The following is a 21,877-nucleotide window of genomic DNA, read 5'->3' as shown; positions in this document are numbered from 1 at the left end:
CCGCGGGTGTGTTGTTGAATCTAAAGTTTTGCAACAGCATAAGTTTATTTAAAGGCAATCACTAATCATATATATATATATATATATTAGATGTACCTGGCTATGCTTAAAGCCGATGTTTTCTATCGAGCTATAGTTTCTGATCAGACACAAAGTCTGAACTAAATAAAATTTTAAACGGTTCACGAAGTCCGGGAATCTTTTCATGACCTGGTCTACAGTTTAACGCGTATTAAAGATCCGGCGGTGTCTGACAAAGCGTCGGGTGATTGTTCATATCTGTCATTTAAAATAAAGTTAATAAATGTAATTCTGTCCACTATGGCAAAATAGGAATTTATTTTAGATTTAGGGGAATCTTTAACCATGTCTCTGATTAAAACTTTTGATTGTAACATCACAAGTTATTTAATTAAATATTCCGTATACGGGTATAGTTTAACCAATGACCTGTGCCATTACCTTCGGAGCCGTCAATACTACAATCTTTAGACGATAGTCTAAACTAAATAAATTTTTTAAACGGTTCAGGAATTCCGTGAATCTTTTCATAACCTGCACTATAGTTTAACGCGTATTAAAGATCCAGCGGTGTCTGACAAAGCGTCGGGTGATTGTTCATATCTGTCATTTAAAATAAAGTTAATAAATGTAATTCTGTCCACTATGGCAAAATAGGCTTTTATTTTAGATTTAGGGGTATCTTTAACCATGTCTCTGATTAAAACTTTTGATTGTAACATCACAAGTTATTTAATTAAATATTCCGTATACGGGTATAGTTTAAGCAATGATCTGAGCCATAACCTTCGGAGCCGGCAATACTATAATCTTTAGACGAAAGTCTAAACTAAATACAATTTTAAACGGTTCATGAGGTCCGTGAATCTTTTCATGACCTGCTCTATAGTTTCACGCATATTAAAGATCCGTAGGTGCATGACAAAGCGCCGGGTGAACGGGCATATCTGCCATTTTAAAATAAAGTTAATAAATGTAATTCTGTCCACTATGGCAAAATAGGAGTTTATTTAAGATTTAGGGGAATCTTCAACCAAGTCTCTGATTAAGACATGTGTATACGTGCACCGATGGTGACAGAAAACTTATATCTGACGTTAATAAACTTTTAAATGTTTTAAGATGTCTTCACCTCATTTTAGGGTTTTATTTTTAATTAAAGGCTTCTTAAAACATGTGTGAATATGTGTATATTATACAAAGAGTCTTATATTGTCTGCTCTGACAAAAATAAATTATTATGTAGATTTTAGGTCAATTGCCTGCGTGTATCTTATAAATACAAATTGATAATACGTTTGTATTGGCAAGAGACTTCTTTAAAGTCACGCAAGAATAAATATTTTAGTTGTAACTGGTTAACCTTAAATGTACTATTATCTATTCAACTATAAGCTATATTTTACTGAACAGCCTCAAAGTTTCTGATGCTGAAACAAAAATAAAGCATTTGTTTGTAACAAATTATTTAATGAAATATTCAGCAGTGGTATAGCGATGAACAGTGCCAAAACCACCGGGGACACCAATAACACATTCTTTAGACTAAAGGTTATTTATTTTAAACTAAATAAAAGTTTAATCTTTTCAGACATAGTATTCTGATCACACCATTAGATCGCGCTCCGGCGTTTACAATAGAGAACATAAGCGGATGAGTGTTCATATCCACCGTTAAGAAACTTTTAAACGATTAAAAACACTTTCATATCATTTTCTGAGTTTGTTTTAAATTAATGACATCTTAAAATCAACTGTGAATATGTGTTTATTACACAATAAATTGTAATTCTGTCCGCTCCGGTATAATAGGGGTTTTATTTTAGATTTGGGACTTTCTTTAACCAAGTCTCTGATTAAAACATGTGAATGCGTGTACCAACGTTGCCAGAAAACGTACGCTGATGCGCTCATATATCTGGCGTTAAGAGCCTTTTAAACGTTTTAAGACATTTCACACTCTATTCTGAGTTTAATTCATTAATGTCATCTAATATCCAAGTGTGTACATGTCTATTTACGATAAATGTAACACGGTAAACATTGTCAAAATAAAAGGGTTCTTGAACATGTTATTCCAGTGGGTGTTTCTTGTTTTGCGAGTGTTCGACATATTTATTGATGTGGAAAAAGTTTGTTGTTTGGACGAACAGTTTCAGTCTCTCTCTCTCTCTCTCTCTCTCTCTCTCTCTCTCTCTCTCTCTCTCTCTCTCTCTCTCTCACCAGTCCGCTATCAACCAGCAGACAACCCCCCAGATGTCTGGACAGAGGGAGTGTTGGTAAAATAAAAGAAACTCAGCCCCCATTGACAAAAAGTAATAGGTTTATTTAGATTTCAGGCTTCATTACTCAGATACAGATTAAAGCATGTTATTTCTTATTCGTAATTTAAAGAAACTTAGAAGTTTTAAGACATTTCATCACACATCCTATGATGACATAAACCCTTGTGTTAGCCCTTAGAGGACAACAAAACGGGTGCAAATATTATTTATCAACGTTTGATGTTGTTATAAACCAGGTTGTCACATACGTGACAACAATCATTGCTTTAAAGACAAAACATTTAACAAATTTGACATTTTGTTAAACATGGTTGTGTGCGTCCATAAACAACAACAGTTAGGACATGGTTCTACATAATATTAAAATCACGGGCTTACGTTAAATAGGTAAAACTTAATTTTTACTAAATAAAATAAAAATAAACTATTTGAACATATTATCTGATATTAGGTTAGGTTTAAGATCGTAACATCGTAAAACCCCCAGCGGATATGGTGTGTGCGTGTGTGTGTGTGTGTGTGTGTGTGTGTGTGTGTGTGTGTGTGTGTGTGTGTGTGTGTGTGTGTGTGTGTGTGTGTGTGTGTGTGTGTGTGTGTGTGTGTGTGTGTGTGTGTGTGTGTGTGTGTGTAATGGCTGTTATCACGTGGTGCGGACCAAACGACCAACGCTGCGGGGGTTGTGAAGCGAAGAATGTTCTGTATAGATGAGAAGTTTTTCCTTCTGAACACAGAATCTTTACCAAAAACGTAACCCCGGATTAACACATCACAGAACAATTTGAACAACCGTGTCGGATTCGTACACACCAGAGGTCTGTTTTATGTTTTGCAGAAACTGTGGAAACTTTTGATGCTGCAAAGGTGTCCGAATTCGCAAACAAACTATCAAACGCAACGCGGCGGAAACAGTGGACACGAGCCTTTTGTTGCTGAGAAGGCGATTGAACTCAGAAACAAACAAGCAAGCAAAGTTGTCTACGAAACTACAGATTCTTGAAAAAGATGGCACAAAGATCATTCGAACGACTACGCAATGGCCAGATGGGGGTATGTGTACGGGACCGACCTTTTTAAAGATATGCTTAAAAAGAACTACAAGCGCGAGATGTCCAATCTACTATGTACTGTGATATACAAAGAGGCCAATGTGTGCATGCCTCCAAACTATTGCGAAGCTAACGCCGAGTGTGTAACCAGACTCAAGGAAAAACAGATGTTGTGAAAAGTATAAATGATACGCTGAATAGCATGGTGCAGACGGTGGTACAGGCCCAAGAGGAACCCAGTGTGATTATTAGAAAGGCCCTAGAGATATTTTATGAATGTGACGAGGTCGAGTTTTACGTTGTCAATATCATAATAATGATAGCATTTGTAATTGATGTATGCATTGATATGCTTGTAAAGAAACGAGAAATTAATGTGTGGGAAATCATAGAAAATGCCGTAGATTTCATGTTTTGAAAAGGGTCTTGGTTCATGCATGCACGTTCTATGGTATCTAGACAATATCATAACGTTTAATAATGATGATGCCTAAAAACCAATCGTGTGAGCCAGTGGCATATCTTACGCAAGTTTTTACAGTTGTTTTTTAGTTTTACCAAAAGTTTTAATCTGATTTTATTTTTTACTCAACATTATGATTGATAATCCATGTCCGTCAACAAATGTATACTTTAACAAAAACTACGTTCTAGTAGTTTCAATGTATGGTCACTGTTGTTTTTTCATCATTGATTTTGTATACTGGTTATGTTTTTGTATGTTTTGCTGTACCGGTTTCATAAAAACAAAATATACAAGGATTTTTTGGTCTTAATGTCTGTTGCTACCATAAGATACAAACATTAGAACATTTAGACATCTTGTTCAGACAACGTGTGACATTGCTCATTCTTCATATGTTATTGCAACACCACACAGAGAAACGTGAAAGATTAATAGAAAATTACATGTGACTACATCACATGTTTTTTCAGAGGCGTAAAAATAAAAGTCAACAGTGTTAGTATGGGAATCTAAAACAGCACATGCACGATATGATCCTAATTTTGTTACCTGACGTCTGTCACATAGTCAAAGATCATCTACTTCATGTCTCTACGAATCCTGACAGAGTTTTAGTTTCATATACACAACACATCAAATGTAAACCACGGTAAACTAAATACATTTGACAGCAAAGATCTCTAATTTTCTGACAACCCCCAAAAAAGATGATGGGGTCATCATCAAACATCACTCACTTTTTAGGTAGCGAAAGGTTTTTGTTTATTTTAGTTTAACTCGACACTGAAATTTTAGTTAAGCACACAGAAATGCACAGATTTTACGTTTTAAGTATACATGTGTACATCACATTGCGATTTCAGTCTCAACTAGATCGATGATCTATCAATATTAGCTACAAATGTTGTTAGTATGCTTGCTCTGATTTCACAAAACATCCATATACATTCAAAACCTAGGGGTTCAACGCCTTAAAGTCATCAATTTTATTTCGTACACATCAACCACACCAAAATTTTTAGAATGTGCAAACTGTTTTACTTCGTTTTAAACATGTTTGTGCGGTTTCGGTCTAGATTTTATAGAAAACTTCAGAACATGACACCGTTTTAACATTTACAAAATGATGAAATATTTTACTTTTAAATGGCTCCCATGAGTATGTGTTGCTGTGACAAATACTTTTGATTGTTTGGAAATTATATGAATGCAGAGAAACAACGCAAAAGTTTTGAACTTTAACATAATTTTATATGGGTCCTGATTTTTAAAAACAGTAAGCTGTAATGTTTCTTACACACAAATCTAAACACATCACAAGTCTGAATGTTATTAGTATGCAAAGGGTTGTTGGCGTATTTTAAACACAAGCTGTTTATCTTCATCTTTAAACAAATGTGTATGACAAAAGTTGTTCTGCCTGAACTGACACTAAGGATCGATGCCGAAATGTTAAATCTTAAGTATTTGCAAAACAACCTTGACCACCATATAGATGTTTTCAATCTAACGGTACCGGTTTTAAATGTGACCAAACTATTTCAAACATTACAAAGTTGTAGATGGTTGTGACTCAAGTTACAAAGGTTTTAACAAACATTACTGTTTGTCACGGTGTGTTTCATCGCATTGCTGATGTATGCAACAGACTCTCTAGTTTATGGTAAAAGGCTTACTAAATAAAAACCTAAGCATTCTGTATTATGTTGGTGCTGATGATTTTACAAGTTTACAGTTTCAAACATTTTTGCTATATTCGCTGTGAAAGATTTAGTAAATAAATCTAAAACATAAACAGTGTTGAAGAGTTACCTTAATCTTCTAGCAACAATTTTCAAGAGATTACCAACATGTATGATGTACTAACTGTCAGGGGATCTGTGATATTATTTTCAGAAGTAATTAGCTATCTAATGGCTACTACACAATAACTTAAGCGATAAAGAGTTTGACAAATGTTACATAAACTATAGAAACGAAACAAGATAAATTACAAAGTCACTGGCATGAGGTTTACACTTAAATAAATCACGTAGATGTTTAAAGTGAAGTTGTTACGCCCAGAGAGGAATGTCCCTAACTCCAGGACTCCTATCTCCGCCTATCCATTACAGTCATTAAATCGGTGCCAGTATGATTCATTCAAACACAATCGCCTAACAAGTTTCAAGAAACTATGGACTCCTACTGCTACACCGACACATTCGCGCTACCCACCCCACAGCAATATGAAGATGATAGAACCTACAGTTGGACTTGCGCACTCAATAAGTCCTCCACAGTATCTGATGGCGGACCATCACCCTACAACAACACCACCCTTTGTACGGCTCAAGTAATGTCTGATGATGTTCCAATGGACCGGTGTCCCCAAGAAGGATCCGACAATGCCTGATGAATCAATACACATTGTGTGTATCGATTCCACAGACTGTTTGGTTTCAAGATCATGAAACAGGCTTCGTGATACATCTGTTACAAACTTGATGACAAAAAGCTAATGGTATTCTGTAGAATATTTAGAGACTATTACAGTGTGTTTGTGTTGTTTACAATATCAAATAATGATCAAATTGCTGTTTGTGAAATTATTGAACCGATGGATGATCACATTCTTGTGAAAAACGTTGTGATATTTCTACACTACAATGATAACAAATTATGTATTTCTATTACTTGATGAGAAATCAAACACATGTACCACTTTAAACATCTGCGTGATTTATTTAAGTGTAAACCTCATGCCAGTGACTTTGTAATTTATCTTGTTTCGTTTCTATAGTTTATGTAACATTTGTCAAACTCTTTATCGCTTAAGTTATTGTGTAGTAGCCATTAGATAGCTAATTACTTCTGAAAATAATATCACAGATCCCCTGACAGTTAGTACATCATACATGTTGGTAATCTCTTGAAAATTGTTGCTAGAAGATTAAGGTAACTCTTCAACACTGTTTATGTTTTAGATTTATTTACTAAATCTTTCACAGCGAATATAGCAAAAATGTTTGAAACTGTAAACTTGTAAAATCATCAGCACCAACATAATACAGAATGCTTAGGTTTTTATTTAGTAAGCCTTTTACCATAAACTAGAGAGTCTGTTGCATACATCAGCAATGCGATGAAACACACCGTGACAAACAGTAATGTTTGTTAAAACCTTTGTAACTTGAGTCACAACCATCTACAACTTTGTAATGTTTGAAATAGTTTGGTCACATTTAAAACCGGTACCGTTAGATTGAAAACATCTATATGGTGGTCAAGGTTGTTTTGCAAATACTTAAGATTTAACATTTCGGCATCGATCCTTAGTGTCAGTTCAGGCAGAACAACTTTTGTCATACACATTTGTTTAAAGATGAAGATAAACAGCTTGTGTTTAAAATACGCCAACAACCCTTTGCATACTAATAACATTCAGACTTGTGATGTGTTTAGATTTGTGTGTAAGAAACATTACAGCTTACTGTTTTTAAAAATCAGGACCCATATAAAATTATGTTAAAGTTCAAAACTTTTGCGTTGTTTCTCTGCATTCATATAATTTCCAAACAATCAAAAGTATTTGTCACAGCAACACATACTCATGGGAGCCATTTAAAAGTAAAATATTTCATCATTTTGTAAATGTTAAAACGGTGTCATGTTCTGAAGTTTTCTATAAAATCTAGACCGAAACCGCACAAACATGTTTAAAACGAAGTAAAACAGTTTGCACATTCTAAAAATTTTGGTGTGGTTGATGTGTACGAAATAAAATTGATGACTTTAAGGCGTTGAACCCCTAGGTTTTGAATGTATATGGATGTTTTGTGAAATCAGAGCAAGCATACTAACAACATTTGTAGCTAATATTGATAGATCATCGATCTAGTTGAGACTGAAATCGCAATGTGATGTACACATGTATACTTAAAACGTAAAATCTGTGCATTTCTGTGTGCTTAACTAAAATTTCAGTGTCGAGTTAAACTAAAATAAACAAAAACCTTTCGCTACCTAAAAAGTGAGTGATGTTTGATGATGACCCCATCATCTTTTTTGGGGGTTGTCAGAAAATTAGAGATCTTTGCTGTCAAATGTATTTAGTTTACCGTGGTTTACATTTGATGTGTTGTGTATATGAAACTAAAACTCTGTCAGGATTCGTAGAGACATGAAGTAGATGATCTTTGACTATGTGACAGACGTCAGGTAACAAAATTAGGATCATATCGTGCATGTGCTGTTTTAGATTCCCATACTAACACTGTTGACTTTTATTTTTACGCCTCTGAAAAAACATGTGATGTAGTCACATGTAATTTTCTATTAATCTTTCACGTTTCTCTGTGTGGTGTTGCAATAACATATGAAGAATGAGCAATGTCACACGTTGTCTGAACAAGATGTCTAAATGTTCTAATGTTTGTATCTTATGGTAGGAACAGACATTAAGACCAAAAAATCCTTGTATATTTTGTTTTTATGAAACCGGTACAGCAAAACATACAAAAACATAACCAGTATACAAAATCAATGATGAAAAAACAACAGTGACCATACATTGAAACTACTAGAACGTAGTTTTTGTTAAAGTATACATTTGTTGACGGACATGGATTATCAATCATAATGTTGAGTAAAAAATAAAATCAGATTAAAACTTTTGGTAAAACTAAAAAACAACTGTAAAAACTTGCGTAAGATATGCCACTGGCTCACACGATTGGTTTTTAGGCATCATCATTATTAAACGTTATGATATTGTCTAGATACCATAGAACGTGCATGCATGAACCAAGACCCTTTTCAAAACATGAAATCTACGGCATTTTCTATGATTTCCCACACATTAATTTCTCGTTTCTTTACAAGCATATCAATGCATACATCAATTACAAATGCTATCATTATTATGATATTGACAACGTAAAACTCGACCTCGTCACATTCATAAAATATCTCTAGGGCCTTTCTAATAATCACACTGGGTTCCTCTTGGGCCTGTACCACCGTCTGCACCATGCTATTCAGCGTATCATTTATACTTTTCACAACATCTGTTTTTCCTTGAGTCTGGTTACACACTCGGCGTTAGCTTCGCAATAGTTTGGAGGCATGCACACATTGGCCTCTTTGTATATCACAGTACATAGTAGATTGGACATCTCGCGCTTGTAGTTCTTTTTAAGCATATCTTTAAAAAGGTCGGTCCCGTACACATACCCCCATCTGGCCATTGCGTAGTCGTTCGAATGATCTTTGTGCCATCTTTTTCAAGAATCTGTAGTTTCGTAGACAACTTTGCTTGCTTGTTTGTTTCTGAGTTCAATCGCCTTCTCAGCAACAAAAGGCTCGTGTCCACTGTTTCCGCCGCGTTGCGTTTGATAGTTTGTTTGCGAATTCGGACACCTTTGCAGCATCAAAAGTTTCCACAGTTTCTGCAAAACATAAAACAGACCTCTGGTGTGTACGAATCCGACACGGTTGTTCAAATTGTTCTGTGATGTGTTAATCCGGGGTTACGTTTTTGGTAAAGATTCTGTGTTCAGAAGGAAAAACTTCTCATCTATACAGAACATTCTTCGCTTCACAACCCCCGCAGCGTTGGTCGTTTGGTCCGCACCACGTGATAACAGCCATTACACACACACACACACACACACACACACACACACACACACACACACACACACACACACACACACACACACACACACACACACACACACACACACACACACACACACGCACACACCATATCCGCTGGGGGTTTTACGATGTTACGATCTTAAACCTAACCTAATATCAGATAATATGTTCAAATAGTTTATTTTTATTTTATTTAGTAAAAATTAAGTTTTACCTATTTAACGTAAGCCCGTGATTTTAATATTATGTAGAACCATGTCCTAACTGTTGTTGTTTATGGACGCACACAACCATGTTTAACAAAATGTCAAATTTGTTAAATGTTTTGTCTTTAAAGCAATGATTGTTGTCACGTATGTGACAACCTGGTTTATAACAACATCAAACGTTGATAAATAATATTTGCACCCGTTTTGTTGTCCTCTAAGGGCTAACACAAGGGTTTATGTCATCATAGGATGTGTGATGAAATGTCTTAAAACTTCTAAGTTTCTTTAAATTACGAATAAGAAATAACATGCTTTAATCTGTATCTGAGTAATGAAGCCTGAAATCTAAATAAACCTATTACTTTTTGTCAATGGGGGCTGAGTTTCTTTTATTTTACCAACACTCCCTCTGTCCAGACATCTGGGGGGTTGTCTGCTGGTTGATAGCGGACTGGTGAGAGAGAGAGAGAGAGAGAGAGAGAGAGAGAGAGAGAGAGAGAGAGAGAGAGAGAGAGAGAGACTGAAACTGTTCGTCCAAACAACAAACTTTTTCCACATCAATAAATATGTCGAACACTCGCAAAACAAGAAACACCCACTGGAATAACATGTTCAAGAACCCTTTTATTTTGACAATGTTTACCGTGTTACATTTATCGTAAATAGACATGTACACACTTGGATATTAGATGACATTAATGAATTAAACTCAGAATAGAGTGTGAAATGTCTTAAAACGTTTAAAAGGCTCTTAACGCCAGATATATGAGCGCATCAGCGTACGTTTTCTGGCAACGTTGGTACACGCATTCACATGTTTTAATCAGAGACTTGGTTAAAGAAAGTCCCAAATCTAAAATAAAACCCCTATTATACCGGAGCGGACAGAATTACAATTTATTGTGTAATAAACACATATTCACAGTTGATTTTAAGATGTCATTAATTTAAAACAAACTCAGAAAATGATATGAAAGTGTTTTTAATCGTTTAAAAGTTTCTTAACGGTGGATATGAACACTCATCCGCTTATGTTCTCTATTGTAAACGCCGGAGCGCGATCTAATGGTGTGATCAGAATACTATGTCTGAAAAGATTAAACTTTTATTTAGTTTAAAATAAATAACCTTTAGTCTAAAGAATGTGTTATTGGTGTCCCCGGTGGTTTTGGCACTGTTCATCGCTATACCACTGCTGAATATTTCATTAAATAATTTGTTACAAACAAATGCTTTATTTTTGTTTCAGCATCAGAAACTTTGAGGCTGTTCAGTAAAATATAGCTTATAGTTGAATAGATAATAGTACATTTAAGGTTAACCAGTTACAACTAAAATATTTATTCTTGCGTGACTTTAAAGAAGTCTCTTGCCAATACAAACGTATTATCAATTTGTATTTATAAGATACACGCAGGCAATTGACCTAAAATCTACATAATAATTTATTTTTGTCAGAGCAGACAATATAAGACTCTTTGTATAATATACACATATTCACACATGTTTTAAGAAGCCTTTAATTAAAAATAAAACCCTAAAATGAGGTGAAGACATCTTAAAACATTTAAAAGTTTATTAACGTCAGATATAAGTTTTCTGTCACCATCGGTGCACGTATACACATGTCTTAATCAGAGACTTGGTTGAAGATTCCCCTAAATCTTAAATAAACTCCTATTTTGCCATAGTGGACAGAATTACATTTATTAACTTTATTTTAAAATGGCAGATATGCCCGTTCACCCGGCGCTTTGTCATGCACCTACGGATCTTTAATATGCGTGAAACTATAGAGCAGGTCATGAAAAGATTCACGGACCTCATGAACCGTTTAAAATTGTATTTAGTTTAGACTTTCGTCTAAAGATTATAGTATTGCCGGCTCCGAAGGTTATGGCTCAGATCATTGCTTAAACTATACCCGTATACGGAATATTTAATTAAATAACTTGTGATGTTACAATCAAAAGTTTTAATCAGAGACATGGTTAAAGATACCCCTAAATCTAAAATAAAAGCCTATTTTGCCATAGTGGACAGAATTACATTTATTAACTTTATTTTAAATGACAGATATGAACATTCACCCGACGCTTTGTCAGACACCGCTGGATCTTTAATACGCGTTAAACTATAGTGCAGGTTATGAAAAGATTCACGGAATTCCTGAACCGTTTAAAAAATTTATTTAGTTTAGACTATCGTCTAAAGATTGTAGTATTGACGGCTCCGAAGGTAATGGCACAGGTCATTGGTTAAACTATACCCGTATACGGAATATTTAATTAAATAACTTGTGATGTTACAATCAAAAGTTTTAATCAGAGACATGGTTAAAGATTCCCCTAAATCTAAAATAAATTCCTATTTTGCCATAGTGGACAGAATTACATTTATTAACTTTATTTTAAATGACAGATATGAACAATCACCCGACGCTTTGTCAGACACCGCCGGATCTTTAATACGCGTTAAACTGTAGACCAGGTCATGAAAAGATTCCCGGACTTCGTGAACCGTTTAAAATTTTATTTAGTTCAGACTTTGTGTCTGATCAGAAACTATAGCTCGATAGAAAACATCGGCTTTAAGCATAGCCAGGTACATCTAATATATATATATATATATATGATTAGTGATTGCCTTTAAATAAACTTATGCTGTTGCAAAACTTTAGATTCAACAACACACCCGCGGTGTGAAAGTCAGTATTGAGAAGCGCACGGGGCGAGCAAAGGAGGGAGGATGGTTGAGATCTGACATCAAATGTCAATAAACAGCAAATGTCACAAACACGAGCCGTCATTAAACATGACACCATACGCTTGACATAAAACACACTCAGGAAAAACAATCACTCTAAATGACCGGCAATAAAACCATTAAATACTTTCTGTCTAAAGTTGACAACTTGTACAGATTTTGATTGATGGTCCCGCCCCCCTGTCAAAGGGTCATAAAAACGACCTGTCAGATAGCAACTGTCACCGGGTGGGGGAGGGGGTCATAAAAGTTTGACGAATGCCGTCCCGCTACAACTACTCTTGTTTCCTCATGGGGACCTCAAAATGTCCCCACAAGGTCACAAATTTACTGGTATTCCTATCTTTGTGCGGACAATTGGTCCCCACAACGTGAAAACTACCAGGTACACACCACCAACACACACACACACACACACACACACACACACACACACACACACACACACACACACACACACACACACACACACAAAGTCTAGCAAAGTCAAGCATCACTTTTAACCTAAACCTTTACAAATCACCTGTAGCAGGCTTGTTTTTTGACATGATGCGTGATGCGCATAGGTTATATATATCTCACATGTAGCGGTGCGCGGGGCAAAAACTAACGCAGGGTTAGTTGTAACACGGGCTGTTTACATTGTTGCACAAAGTTGAGTGTTTTGTTTTTCCGGTATTTTTTCAAGCTGCCAAAAGACGGTTTCCCACAAATGATTGGAAATGTATAATGTTTTTCCAGAGAGTTATTGATGAACGAGTGTTTGGTGGCATGCAAGTTAATTTTTTCATCATATGTTTTTCTGTTTCTAAGTTGGGTGTTTAAGATACCAAATCCAATGCTATGTCATATTAATCAGTGTGTTGTTGACTAATACATAGCATTGTTTTGAAATATGTCTGCAGCTCTTAGCAACCTCTTTGGTGGGCTTAAAAATATGTTGACCCAGCGGGTTAATTTTAACACTGTGTTAACCCCTCAGCACTTATGAGATATGAGAACCGCTAATGTTAGCGTAATTCTTGCCGTTGTTTTAAATAGGCTACAAATGAATAATTGCTAACTGACAACAACATAAATGTGCCTGTCTTATCAAAAATCGTGTGACAGATTTATTTTTGTTTATATCTTTAATATTGATTAAAAAAAGGTCACGTCAAAGATTAAAATCACAATGAAATGAATGGCTAAAATCAGACTTTGATGCTCATTATCTCAGAATTACAATTTTGAAAATATAGTATGGTTATTACAGACTGGGTCACATATATAAAAAATGTTTTGTCATAATTGCATACACCGTGAATCACAGCCTCATCTTGGACACTTCTATTTGACGCTGACTCTGAGGTATCGGTGGCTGATGGTCAGAAATTTGATTTTATTTGTTTTGGGTTGATCAAACCAGCAGTCTTTGGTCTCATGCATCTATTATTATTTCTTTTATTTATATTTAGTCTCTTTTGTCACAGTTTTTTAGCGGATGTAAAAGTTTAATTCAATTGCTATATAAGAAACAGATTTTCTATTTATTGTAAATGCTGTTCTAGAGCACCGTCTCTTTTAACTGGACTTTGTTCTTGTCAGTACTAAGATATAGTACTAACAAGAAATAGATTAACTCTTTTCCCGCCAGCGTTTAAAAAAAAAAGTTGCCAGCCAGCGCCAGCATTGTTTATGATTTTACCAAAAGTTTAATGCCTTTTCAGAAAATGTTCTTCATATATCAAATGAAAGAACAGACCCTCTGCTTTCAAACTATCTTCATTTCTTCTCTTTTATCACCTCTCAAATATGGCTAGGTTTCTTAAAAAATACCAAATTTTAAGCAAAAAGCTGAGATAATTGCATTTATGTGAAGGACTTTTGATAGAGATCAGATTCAGAGCGATTATCAAAACATACACAGTTTGAACTGTTTGCCCTTAGGGAATACTTCCAGAATATATAATAGCGAAAATACAGATTGCCGGAAAAACTTGTAATTGGCAGGGAAATGGTTTCTTTTAATTGATGAGTTAACTCGTCAATGGCAGGGAAAGAGTTAAGTTTAAAAAAATCCTCAGAGTCAGAGAGATGTTGTTTCTGCGTGATACTTATAAATATCAGTGGTGTCATCTTGTGTTTTAATATTCACATCACCAGAAATAAGTCAGCAAGTGTTTAGTGAGCCAGTGCCTGAGCGCCTATACACGATTTACTAGCACATAGGGGTGACCCCAAATAGTCGAAGATTCGATGCATCGATAGGAGAAGCCGGTCACACTTTATTTTACGGTATCACTGTTACAGTGTAATTATACATTTAAGTACTAAGTAATAATCATTAACAACATGTACTTACTATAGGGTTGGGGTTAGGATTAGGGTTTGGTTTAGGGTTAGTTACATGTAATTATGCATAATTAACTGTTATTAATATAATAATTACATGTAACATGTGTAACAAAGGCACCTTAAAATAAAGTGTTACCGAGAAGCCTGATTCGACTACCTATCTCACAGTCGAGTCGTCGCAGATGTGTTATGAAATGAGGATCATTCAATTTTGGCCGTATATGGGTGCACACATTATATGATTTCACATATAACAGCTTTCTCACAATATATTAATATACTGCATATTATGATAATGCTGCAAATAATATGTGAAGTAACAGCTTTCAATAAATATTTTTAAAATGCGTTAATAAATCCAACAACCCGACCGGGCTAGACGTCCATAAGAGGTTTCTATGTTAATAAACCATTGCCTCTTTGTTTCGACATTTAAAAGACAAAGCTGGCAAATTATATTATGCCTTTCGTTCTTTTAATAATTTCTATATTTTTTTTTATTTATAAATCACTTTGGGTTATCTGATTTAACTATTTGGCTTGTGTTTTGTTTCCGTGCACTTGAGGCATTTTGCATATTTGTTCTGCACTTTGTTACTTCTGACCTTATTTTATTAAACATTTTTTATTTATTATTAACGTAAATTCTGATCTAATTTAAGTATGTAAATTTTGGATAGCTTTTCGTTGTATCGATGTTGCGTTATTGCGTGCTGGCCATGCTTGCGCATGTAATTTAGCCGAACGGGCTTGGTGCTCTGCGTCTCATATTTAGGAGTTCTTCAAACTAAACATTAAAAAACGGTTGTTTTTCGTCGAGTATAAGTTTTTAAAATGTATTTAAGAGCGGTTATCTTGTCAAAAGTTAAACTACAAAACAGGTAAGCCGTTTTTTTTATTTCGGTGATGAAACGGAAACTAGTATCTGCACCGAACCTATTTCTGCCTGACACGAATGTCTTTCTTGTGATTTTATATTATGGTCGGTCGGTGTTCACTTTCAAATGATAGCAAAGAGATTCCTGAAATAAATAATATCATCCGGTCTTTCTGTATCTAAAGTTAATACAGAGATGATCAAAGTCAAAGCAAGCAAGCAGGTTATCACATCTAAACAGTCAACGCATACAGCTGTCTGTCTGTCTGTCTGTCTGTCACATGTCCATCCAGATTTTTTTGCTGAAGGAAACCAAGGATTTCAACAGGATTTTTGCTTTCAAAATCAATCATGGAATACATCACTGTCAGTTGTGTTTTTTAGCCGGTACAGATAAAATAATTTCCGTTACTCTGCGTTAATGCTGGAGAATGTTTGTGGAGACTCTTGCTGGTCTGTTTGAAACTGCTGGGCATCAATCCAATCAAATAACACGAAAACGCTGACGTCATTGTAATGCAATGCCAAATTGAAATCTGATTGGTAAAGGCAATGACTTCATTGCCATAAATCTTAAAGGGACATTTCACCGGTAGAAACATTAATCTTTATTAAAACAAGTGGGTCATATTTGTAGTAAAAATGTAACATTAATTTATAATTTGGTGCCTATTGGACAGAGAAAAGACAGAACATGACTTTAGGGCACATTTGTATGGAAAAACTACAACTCCCACAATGCACAGCTCTGCAAGACACCCCCACTAATCCAGAACACCACTCCGCTGTATGCTATTGTGTACATACATGCCACATTAGTTTAAGAAAGGAAATAGAAACACTCACTTTATAGTCAGACGTCAGTTTATCTCTGCAGGCTCTGCGACAAAGATATAGCACTTCCCTCTTTCAATGACGCAAAATGACGATTTTTACATCATTGAAGAAGGAAGTGCCACACTGAAATTTTTATTTTTCCCGTCTCAGTGGAAACTGAGGGAATCATGCACGACCATTCAAAAACATGACTAGGTTTCTAACAATACAAAGCTTAATTGAAATCGGTGGATTGTCCCTTTAACCTGAAAACGCGACGCCAGCACAAAATCTCCTGCAGGCCTAGGCAGATTTCTTTGACTCTGGCAACACATTATGTCAGCCGCTGGCATATGATTGGATAAATGCTCTATCACAAATCAAGGCTTTGAACCGGTTCACGAAACAAAAACGAAAACCAGACACTTTTGATGTTTTGCAAGGAACAGAAACGAGACCAGAAACTTTCAAAAAATAAATGTTCCAGAACAGAAACGTTTATTTAAAATAATGGTAACCGGTTAATAACGTTATTTTTTCATTCTTTGACAAGATTTCTGTGCAATACTCGATGAAGTTCCCTTTCGGTCGTCGTTGACTCATCGGAGAAATGAGAAGCTTGCCACCAGCAGGTAGCCTACTCAAGCCCAAGTCTCTAATGCTCAATCATAATCAAGGCCGCCTTAATGCACGGGCTTACCTGGGCTGAAGCCCAGGGGCCTCTCAAGTTCAGGGGCCTCCCAAGTTCACGTTCATATTGTTTTGTAACTCGTCAGGTTATCTGTCAATCACTCTAACTGCACGTTACATGGGTGCTGACTGGTCCGTGGTAACTTAACGTGAAATAAAATATCAGACGTAACAGATTTCTCTATTCCGCGTAATGTGCGCGTTTTCAACTTGGCATTCCTGCATGTTAGACTGAGTGTGACAGAGAAACGGGAAATAATCCACCAACAAATGAAAGAGTAATTTCTGAAATTTCATAATAAGCACTGAGGTGCAGGTCTCTCTCTCTTTCGCGCGCGCGCTCGCTCTCTCTGTGCTCGTGCCTTCTCTGGCATGCAGAAGTCTCTCCAACTGTGCGCAAGATACTGTGCTGCCAAATAAAGAAAGGAGTTCCCGAACATATTAATGCTGTTCGTTGTTATAAAGTTTAAGTTTACTCGCGTTTATATCAGTGACGCGTGCGCAGCCGGAGCGATGTAGTTTGACGCGATGTTAGCTCACAGTACACATCTGTTGGTTTAGAAAGACGACGCAAGGGTAAATGTGCAAGTCAAAGCGCGACAAGACCATCTCTAATAATCATCCCCTGATCGCACCATTCATATTTATAATGTCCTTATCTAAAGATCTTATATACATGTATGTTCCCTTCTGTTCTGTTTTGTGCATATTCATACGTGTTCGTTTTACATGCGTAGTATGCATAAATACTAAATACAATGCATACTATATTTTCAATAGCCTACAAAATAAATAACTGATTAAAAAACAAGATTCTGTCTATAAGACTTATCTTTTCTTTACATTAATGCATTTTCACTTTAAAACTAACTTTAACTTCTTATATTTTTAAAACTGTGCTGAGCATTTAGTTAGTGAGTGGCAATTTTCTGCAAATTTGTATATTCCAAAAACTATATAGATATAAAGCTTATAAACATATATACTCTCACACATTTTGGTTTTATTTTTTTTTTAAGTTGCTGTGTGTGGTTGTTAAATAGTGTCTTGTGTTTATGCTCAAGTGGGCTCAGTGATATGTTAATAATGATATTATGGTGTTTTCTGGGTCAAAGAGGGAAAACTCACTGTTGGATGTATTGAAAGAAACTAATGCATTTTGTGATGTAGATTACCTAGATATTACACTTTTTTTAATAAGACTATAACTTGAGGGTATGGGGGGCCTCCAAAACCTCTCAGCCCCAGGGCCTCACATTAGGTTAAGGCGGCCCTGATCATACGAGGTAAATATTGTAGGCTACCAAGTTCCTCAAGATGTTTGTTTTTTACTAATTAGTGGTGTAACCGATCGCAGTTGATCTATGATCCGAACAGATCACGACCCACGATTTGCGGAATATTATGCAAATTTAAATAGGGTGAAAGTTAATTGCACGTGTCTCAAAGGCTTGCAAATGTTAACACTTAAGTGATTTTAAACAATTAAACTGCAAAAAGACGCTAAACTTAGCAATTTTCTGTAAGCACATGCGGTTGAATATGTCCGGTACAACTCCGCCCTTCAAAGATCATAACTCTTGATGTATAAAATTGAGAGAGAGAGTTGCGCTACTGTGTCTCATACTGTAGTCCATTAAAATACATTTGGTGAATAAAGCACTGAAAACCAACGTAATTTTCACTTTATGTGGAGCGACTGTTTATGCTGCATCTTCTTCAGCTGCCGCTTACATAATGTAGCCTTTTTTAATGTTTGATGACAAGATAGAGACTTAACTTAAGGAAAATAATGTTAATGACTAATAATATTATAAAATAAGTTCGATGTCCTAATGATCAGCCTACTTATTTGTATGTCCCACAGCTGACATGGAAAGTTATTAACCGGTTTGGAAACTTTTTTGTTCTAACCGGTTCAGGAATGTCAACTTTAGGGTTGAACCGAAAACCGGAAACGTTAAAATACTGTTTCTGTTCGGAACGAACCAATTGGGAAAAAAATCTGGTTCAAAGCCCTGTCACAAATATACGCTAATGGAATGAGAAAAGCTATGAGTTGAAAATAATAGACTATTATGGTATTCATTTAATACACATTTATGGAAAAATATAAATCAGTGATTCAGATTCAGTTAAGAAGGCTTTGTTGGCCATCACAGCTCACCACTGGAAAGAAGGATTTAATTTTATTTAGGTTTCCTGCAGTTTCCTGCTATTGCTCAAGTGGAAGGGGGGTTTACTTTAAATACTTGACATTTCAGCTTATACTTTTATACTGTTTTTAATACTATCAACACAATTCCTGTATTTTCTGCTTGTATTCTAATATAGAGACTGAGAAATAATTATATATGATCACTGTACAATTTCAACAACAACAAATCTAATTCTGGCATGGTGGCCTAAGACTTTTGCCCAGTACTGTATGTACATAAGATATATTATGTTTGATTTTGCTGTTGCAACAGAATCGTGCTATAGGAAAACTTAATGTATGAAGTGTTTTGTCTTTTCTCCCTTCAGATCTTTCCCGACCCCTCTGACTTTGAACGCTGCTGTAAGTTGAAGGATCGACTCCCGTCTATCGTGGTAGAGGCAACAGAGGGAGATGTGGAGAGTGGGGAGCTCCGCTGGCCTCCGGAGGAGTTTCTCGTGAGTGAAGAAGATGAAGATGAGGAGCTGCATGATGGAAAAGTGCAGACTGTACAAATACAGAACTCTCCGCATTAGAGAGGATTGAACTGACTGTGTCTTCTACAGAAACACATGCACAACATAGACCTTTTTTCAGATAGTAAAGTTTTTTTATGGACAGAGTTTAAGTGGAAAAAGAAAGACTAACGGATTAAGGCTAGCTAGCTACGTTGTGTTAGTTTGTATGGTAACCCTTTACAATAAGGTTGTATTTGTTAATAGAAGGAAATGCATTAGCTAACATACAGTAACAATAAGCAATATGGTTTTTCGTCATTTATTCATCTTCGTCAATGTTTGTTTATGCCAACACAATTATTTATGTTTGTTCATGGTGCATTTCCTAATTTAAAAAAATACAACTTTCGATTTGAAGTACATACTGAAATTACATGAATAAATGAAGTAGATGTATATTGTTCATTGTTAATAGCGTTTGCGTTAATTAATGCTAACAAATACAACCTTACTGTAAAGTGTTACTGTCTTTAAACAATGACTTTGTTTTATCTGACTATGCAGATACACACACTGTCCAGGACCGCAGATGCTATTTGAAAATTGACATTGGCACTAAAATACACACACTAATTCACATGACCACAAATGGGATAGATTAAATTACACACACTTTTAAGATTACACACTGAAAAAAAAATACATGAATACACTTAACAGACACGTGTCTGGTCTTTTATCCAGCCCCAAACCAGAATCCCAAAACATATGGGATAGTTTTTTTTAAAACTCATGCACTTCTTGCCTTCAGTGTTTCCAACCTGTGTGTGTGTGTGTGTGTGTGTGTGTGTGTGTGTGTGTGTGTGTGTGTGTGTGTGTGTGTGTGTGTGTGTGTGTGTGTGTGTGTCTGTCTGTGTGTCTGTCTGTGTGTGTTGTTTTATGATGTAAAATGTTTCAAAAGTTTTGGAGGGATTATTTCATTGTTCAGGTTTCCTGAATAAGGGTTCGGGTTATTTGTATGTGAATGGGGTAACTTTCACTGTTAATATTTCACTGTAGATAGTTTTTGTCCTTACAGTCTCTCTTGACTGACACAGATGGATTCAGGACAGAGGAACCTCATTTGTTTTGAGTGGATTACATGTAGTACAGTCTGAACCAGCCCACAACACCACAGGCCTCTTTGTCTATTGTCTATTTTATCTTCACAATCTAAATGTTAACAGGAAACAAGTCATCTTTAGGTTAGCAATGCACGATGAAGACACCGAAAGCAAAACTTACTTCTTTCCCAATCCGTCCATTGTGAATTGGATGTTCACCCATGCAATGTGATATATTGTGTTTCTCTGAATGTATCTCTGTGTTCAGGGTCTGTTACCTGTTTTTGCAGCATTTGTACATCTGACTGTTAAACGCTCAGGGAGGAAAGCGAACCTTTTTTTCAGATTTTGTACGCACACCACTTTTTCTTTGTGACTGTCAGAGTTTGTAAATAAAAATGAATTTTCAGTTGTATGCGTGCATTAATGTTATGTAGTTAACAAATGGGCTTTAGTGACAATTTTAAGAAAAAAGTGCTTTTTTGAGGGTCACAGCCTTATGAGCATTTGTCATTGGACACAGAACATCTTAATCTCATCTTTTGCTGTTCTTCCATAGATTTACTTTTCAAAAAGCTATTAAATGGCATGCTGTATGTGACTTCCTACAAAACATTTTGCGTTGAGCAAGCATGCATTCTGATTGCATCGACCAAACCGCATGTTGCCTTCCTGTCTCCATAGACAACTTTGAATTTAGCAAACTTCCTCTAAACACAAAATCTTAATGCTGGTTAATCTCTGAGTCGACTTGTTTGACAGGACGTCCTGATGTAATGTTAGGGTTTATGTAACTGTAAGCATTTATAGCTTACACAGAATTAGTCAGGCATTTCTTACTTTGTAACAGAGATTTTTCTGGAAAAAACATTTACAGATTTCATGTGATTACCTGCAAAGTATATTCTGCATCTAAGAAAACATGTACCACTTTTCCTTAATGGTAACATAATGCAATCACGCACA

At 35.7% G+C, this 21,877-nt stretch overlaps 1 protein-coding gene across 1 annotated transcript in view; it reads left to right on the top strand.

Annotated features, from left to right (window-relative positions):
* lbh (LBH regulator of WNT signaling pathway) overlaps positions 1-21,326 on the top strand; it is a 39,913-nt gene extending 18,587 nt beyond the window's left edge. The window contains exon 3 of the mRNA XM_065295990.2: positions 19,680-21,326. Within this exon, the coding sequence (XP_065152062.1) occupies positions 19,680-19,886 (207 nt within the window). The 3' untranslated portion in view covers positions 19,887-21,326. The remainder of the gene's footprint in view (positions 1-19,679) is intronic.
* The last annotated feature ends 551 nt before the right edge of the window (positions 21,327-21,877 follow it).

The sequence above is a fragment of the Paramisgurnus dabryanus genome, chromosome 20, assembly GCF_030506205.2.
Source record: "Paramisgurnus dabryanus chromosome 20, PD_genome_1.1, whole genome shotgun sequence".
Classification (NCBI taxonomy): domain Eukaryota; kingdom Metazoa; phylum Chordata; class Actinopteri; order Cypriniformes; family Cobitidae; genus Paramisgurnus; species Paramisgurnus dabryanus.
The sequence above is the reverse complement of the archived record's forward strand: the minus strand, read 5'-3'. Positions and strand labels throughout refer to the sequence as shown.